The sequence below is a fragment of the Vespula pensylvanica genome, chromosome 14, assembly GCF_014466175.1.
Source record: "Vespula pensylvanica isolate Volc-1 chromosome 14, ASM1446617v1, whole genome shotgun sequence".
NCBI classification, from domain to species: domain Eukaryota; kingdom Metazoa; phylum Arthropoda; class Insecta; order Hymenoptera; family Vespidae; genus Vespula; species Vespula pensylvanica.
Genome location: NC_057698.1, coordinates 3,946,038 through 3,952,037, shown reverse-complemented (window position 1 = coordinate 3,952,037; position 6,000 = coordinate 3,946,038). Strand labels below are relative to the sequence as shown.

At 34.4% G+C, this 6,000-nt stretch overlaps 1 protein-coding gene across 8 annotated transcripts in view; it reads left to right on the top strand.

Moving 5' to 3' along the window:
- LOC122634340 (glutamate receptor ionotropic, kainate 2) overlaps window positions 1–6,000 on the top strand; it is a 216,425-nt gene that overhangs the window by 84,255 nt on the left and 126,170 nt on the right. For all 8 annotated transcript variants that reach the window (XR_006328365.1, XM_043823187.1, XM_043823190.1 and 5 more), the window contains exons 2-3: window positions 1,756–2,090; window positions 4,897–5,052. Coding sequence is in view for 7 of the 8 variants with exons in the window: in XM_043823187.1 (XP_043679122.1) it covers window positions 2,018–2,090; window positions 4,897–5,052 (229 nt within the window). In the remaining variant the exon portion in view is untranslated. The remainder of the gene's footprint in view (window positions 1–1,755; window positions 2,091–4,896; window positions 5,053–6,000) is intronic.

The following is a 6,000-nucleotide window of genomic DNA, read 5'->3' as shown; positions in this document are numbered from 1 at the left end:
AGTCTAAATTCATCCTATCGTATATGTCAGACATTATTTACCGCACGTCTTACTTTATTTTTTTCTCTCTCTCTCTCTCTCTCTCTCTCCTTTTTATATATATATATATCTACACGTTTTCCATTCTAAAGCCGCCCTCTAGCGCTTTTCCTAGCGTAATTTCTTCATTCCTTCTTTCTACGTATCTTTTCGTTGCACGTGAAGCAACGTATTGCATACGTTGGATTATTGTGGCAACGTGTTCCAGGTTTACATATGCTAAAAGAAAGATGAGAAATCGTAAAAAGATCAGACTCAGTTATATTTCTTTTCTCGTATAAATATCGTACGTAAGGAAACTTCTTTTAATTCGTTTTCTTTCTTTCTTTCTTTTTTATTATTATTATTATTATTATTATTATTATTATTATTATTATTATTATTATCATCAACGTTTACAATGACGTTGTCTAAAATAATTCTAAATTTCATTTAAATCGTATCAATATAACGAAAGTGAAGAAAATCAATGTAGCGACAAAACTACCTATCATATTTCTTTTTATTTTTCTATTAAAGAACGAGTCTGGTTATCGATAATAGCGTAATTAAAGTGTCGAGTGACGTTACGCGAAACTCGAGTACAATTTGTATTGTACTATACGTAGAGTACAAAATATACACACATATACAAACACCTACTCATGATCAGGGTTAGTGCGAAGAAAGGAGAGAACAAGAGCGTCGAAGGGTTAAACGAGCGGTGCTCGAGCTCACAATTACTTCACGTTACCCTCCTAATGATCGCCTGAAAGCGTTCATTCCAACGACTCATTATCAGGAGATCGTGCTAGCACTCGCCTTAACCTTCAAACCAAAAATTGTTTTGTACTTTCCCTCGAGTAAAGTTCGTGAAAGTGAAAGTATTCGTTTTATAAGAGAAGAAACGTACGATAAATTTTGTAAAGAATTTTCTTGCACAAGAAGCATCGTTCCTTTTTCTTTTTAATAATAATTTTAACAATATTTCGATGATAAATCAGAAAGAATATATTAACGAAAGAAATTATATAAAAGTATCTTAAACCTATGCAAATACATATACGTACGTAATAGCGAAAAGTTTTCAATGAATTTTTCATTTCAAAGAAGGAATCATTCGAAGGATCGAGGAATTATAGAAAAAAATTCCTTCTATCAAGATCTAGGAGGAAGCTAATATTAACGTAACTTACATAGTTACTTTAAATATTAATATATACAATAGAAATATCGACAGACTTAAAGCGTAGAAGAACAAATTCGTTTAATGAATGATGCAATTACATAACTTATATCTTTCAACGATAACGAAGGAAAAAAGCATCGACATTTTACTCGTTCGTTTACGTCAATCTTCGTTGTCTTTTTTTTTTTTTTTTATTTTTTTATTTCAAACTTTATATTTTTCTCTCTATTTATCTCTCTCTCTCTCTCTCTCTCTCTCTCTCTCTCTCTCTCTCTCTCTCTCTCTCTCTCTCTCTCTCTCTCTCTCTCTCTCTCTCTCTCTCTCTAAATCACGAGACTAGAAAGAGAGCCGTCGATCAAGACGTCTTGTGGCGCCACTAGATGAAACGATTCTTGGCTGAAACGTAAAAGATAGAGAGAAAGAGAGAGAGAAAGAGAAAGAGAGAGAGAGAGAGAGAGAGAGAGAAAAAAGAGCAGAGATATTCAGAGCGGATGTGAAGTTTTGCGGCGTGCATTTTAATGAACTCGCCACCCCATCTTGTTTTCCAGCAGCGTGAATTTCTTCGAGAGAGTCAGGAGGAGCTGAAGACGAGGAGGGTAGTCATTGAAGGAGGGGAAAAAAAGGAGCAGGAAAAGAAAGAGAAGGAGAAAAAAAAGAAGAAGAAGAAGAAGAAGAAGAAGTAGGAGGAGAAATAAGAGGAGAAGAAATAGAAGGAAGAAGAGAAGGAAGAGTAAGGATAGAAGAGGGTGGTGGTAGTTGTTACAAGAGTGGAAGAGAGAAGAGAGACGGTGGGGCGAACCGGAACCGGAAATGGCTGCGAGGTGGCTCCTACTGGCGCTCCTCGCCGCCCATGCCGTGGCTCTTCCTGATATCATTAGGATAGGTAAGTATCTTTCTAAGTTCCCTCGAGCTTTTAGGAAAAAGGATGCTTCCATTCTTTGTATATCTTACCGATAGTCCTGAAAGTTCTCTCGGTCAAATTATAAAACGCGAACTTATCCATCACTGATTATCCTCTTATAAATTTTATTCAAGAAAGATAGAAGAAAGAAAAGATCCATTATTTCTATCCAGCTTGATCTTGAATTCTATAAATTCGAAAGTTACGAGGAAATATTTCGAAGACGAACTCGCACTGATCGAATCGTGTATAAAAATTAACTACCGCTCAAAAACTCATACGATTTGTACTTATCTATCAAAATTAACTTTCATATGTATCTGTGTGCCCATATATTTGTCTATGTGCGTTTGTTAAAGTACTTTCATTTTATCTCGTAAGTGAAAAAGGTAACGATTTAATACCATCGTCGGATTAAAAGTGTTTCTTTATACATCGTTCACGAACTTTCCTCGTAATCGTTTCGATTTTCTTTTGCTCTGATCTCTCTTTCTTTCTCTCTCTCTCTCTCTCTATCTATCTATCTCTATCTATCTCTCTTCCTAGCTTTACACATTGTTACATCGTCAAGTAGGGAAAGGGTATGTCGAACAAAGCCATAGTACTTGCAGGAGTTTCTCGATAATTTAACAGCGTCTAAAGGAAAAAAGAAAAACAGAAAAAAGAGAAAAAAAGAAAAAGAAAAATATTATATAAAAGCTGAAAAAAGCTTTATCGCCGTGACAAATTAATTACATTAAACGAGACAACAAAGAAACTTCGTCGATTCTACCTCTTAAAGGTAAATTATTGTTAATCGAAAATATATCAGTTGAATCGAAATTTCGATCGATTTGTTTTTTTCTTTTTTCCATATTCTACAGAAACAATTTGTTCGATCTTTCTCCCAAACACATTTGCATACTTTACCATATACGTTCTCGAATACGCTTAATGAATATATTTTCGAAATATAATACATAATTATCTTCCTACGTCCGATCTATCGAAGCAAAATTCATTTATATCGTTTCTGTTTCGTTATAACGATAAAGGAACAATCGAGGTTAGCCGAGATCGAAGCGAAATGGTGCATCGTGAAAGTCACGTTACGTTCTGCCTGGATGACCGCTCGACTGGCAGAAAATAATTCATTAAAAATCAATGAATATTCAAGGTTTATTAATTCGAGGGTTGGTCTCGATAGGAGAAAGCGATTGTTGGTACGTTTCGAAAACGAAAACGATGAATCCAATTGGAACGTTCTTTGACTATAAAAAAGAAATAAATAAATAAAAATAACGATAAAAGAGAAATGAAAAAAAAAAGAAAGGACTGAATTAACTTCGGTATCGCATCAACGTCAAAAATCATCAAAATCGTCTCAGTGACTTTATTAATTGAATACTCTCTTCGTCACACCATAAATATATATATCTCTTTCATACGACAAAATTAATATAACGTTTGCTAACTACGATATAAGCACGACCACGTTATATAATTTGATTTCATTTTCAAAAATCAAACAAAAATTATGTTATTAGAAGATTAAAACAAATTTCTTTTTCATTTTCGAATACGATCAATCACTTTGGTCCGATCGCATTGATCGTTGTTTCTTATCGTTCGTTAGACTTTCTAGTAAATTATGATGTCGCTGACCTAACGAGATTCGAGAGCGTCAACGTTAGTCCTCTACCGTCAGCTTGATTACTGCAATTTCGTTGCTATCTACCTCGATGGAAATTAATTAATTAATAGAACGAGAGAGAGAGAGAGAGAGAGAGAGAGAGACCAGGTAGGTAGCTATCTATCGCGCGTATTCTATAAATCGTATGGGGTCGCGAGCTGGCACAGCTGCTCTCGCTCACAGTTACTTTATGACGTACACGAGATTAAAATCAATTTATGGCGTCGCTCCGCTCGAATCCACGAAATTTAACGTCGAGGCGTCTCTTCCCTTCCCGACGTTGAAAGAGCACGTTGTCTTACCTCGTCATCGTCGAAATAATTTCGAGTTTACTCGAAGTAAGAAAACGCTTTGTCAGAAATTTTTACACTTAACTGCGGAAACTTTCTTGCTTTCCTTTCAATCGTTAGTCCTCGACGATCATCTTTTACGTCCAAGAAAGAAAAAGAGAGAGAGAGAGAGAAAGAGAAAGAGAGAGAGAAACTAGTGAGTCCAATAGTAAAAATTTGAAAAACTAGGTCACCAATAGTATCGTTCTAGTGGACACTTAGCGAATACTCGACTTCCATATCGAGCTGACTCTCGATGATCCTGTAGTAGAAAGGTCAATAGATTTAGCAAACGTTCTCTTTCTCATTAACGTTTCACTACTTCGATATAATTCCGATTTTCCGAATTTCATGATTATCATTAATCGATCGTTAACTTGCTGTTTAATATATCATAAAGACACAAAATAATTGAACAAGTATTATTTTTTCTTGGGAAGAAGAAATAAAAAAGAAAAACAAGAAATTCGCAATATTAGGAAAAGTCAAATGTTTTGAGAAAAAAGGAAAGATATTTATCTTCCTCTCCTCCTTTTTCTTTCTCTCTCTCTCTCTCTCTCTTTCTTTTTTATTAGAATGACAAAGATGGCAATACGTAATATACGTAATAGATAATATAAAGATAAGAAAGAAAGTGAGTAACTGGTAGTAGTAAATTTTGCTCCGCAGATGGATAACTTGTTGTCGGTTATAAGAAAATAAAGAAAATAGAAATAAGACGAAGAAGATAGTACCGGTATTCCTCGTCAAAAGTATCAACCTTTAATATGGATGTATGATTTCCCAGGTGGGCTGTTTCATCCGTCCGACGACAAACAGGAAGTGGCCTTTCGTTACGCCGTAGAAAAAATCAACGCCAACAGGGACATTCTGCCCAAGTCTCGTCTCAGTGCCCAGATTGAGCAGATAAAACCGCAAGACAGTTTTCACGCTTCCAAGAGAGGTAAGTCTAATAACAGAGGCATGTATACCGTTGAAACTTAAAAGTTTAACTTTTCTTCCTCGAGGAAAGAACTTTTCTCTTAAGCAGCTGGTATGCGAACAAAAACCGTGCTAAACGTTCAACGTTCACGTTGAGAGACGTTAAATCGTTTTTAAGTCTCATTAAGAGTGTTCCAGTAATTATGAAAGTAATATGAATTAAAAATTCTAAACAGAAAAAAAAGAAAAAAAAAAAAAAAGAAATTGAATTGCACGTTCCGCTGATTTTGTTTTATTTTATTTTATTTTATTTTATTTTATTTTATTTTATTTTTTTTTTACGTACGTAATATGATTCGAATTTGCAAGAAATATATTTTCCTGATTCCTTTTTTTTTTTGTTTTTTTTTTCCTTTTAAAATAAATAAGAAACTCTTATAATCACCAGCTTATAGGAAAATCATTTTAATCCTTAATAATTTGTTATGTTGTCCTTTTATTATATATACGTATATATAAAACTACGTCTATACATTCATGTCATCTCTTTTAAAGTTCCTCTCGTATAATGTGAACTCGGATAGATACTCGCAAAAAATTGCAATTACGTCCAATGGCTCAGACTTCAGTTAAAAAGTTCGTTTTGCTTTGTATCAAAGCCGTTCGAATATCGAATTTCGTTTTTTTATAATTCATTACGATCGGTATGGAGTTATTGAAACGCATCGGGTTTCAGAACATGAAGGTAAAAAAAAAAACATTTCTCGCTCAATTTTTCTCTCTGTCAAAAAGGATAAAAGAGAGAGAGAGAGAGAGAGAGAGAGAGAGAGAGAGAGAGAGAGAGAGAGAGAAAACACACGAAAGATAACAACAATATCTTTCTCACAAAGTGATATTTTACGATCCTATCTGAACAGTTTCGTAATCGGACCGAAACGGAGTTGGAGTACGTACGTTATAGGTATACTTA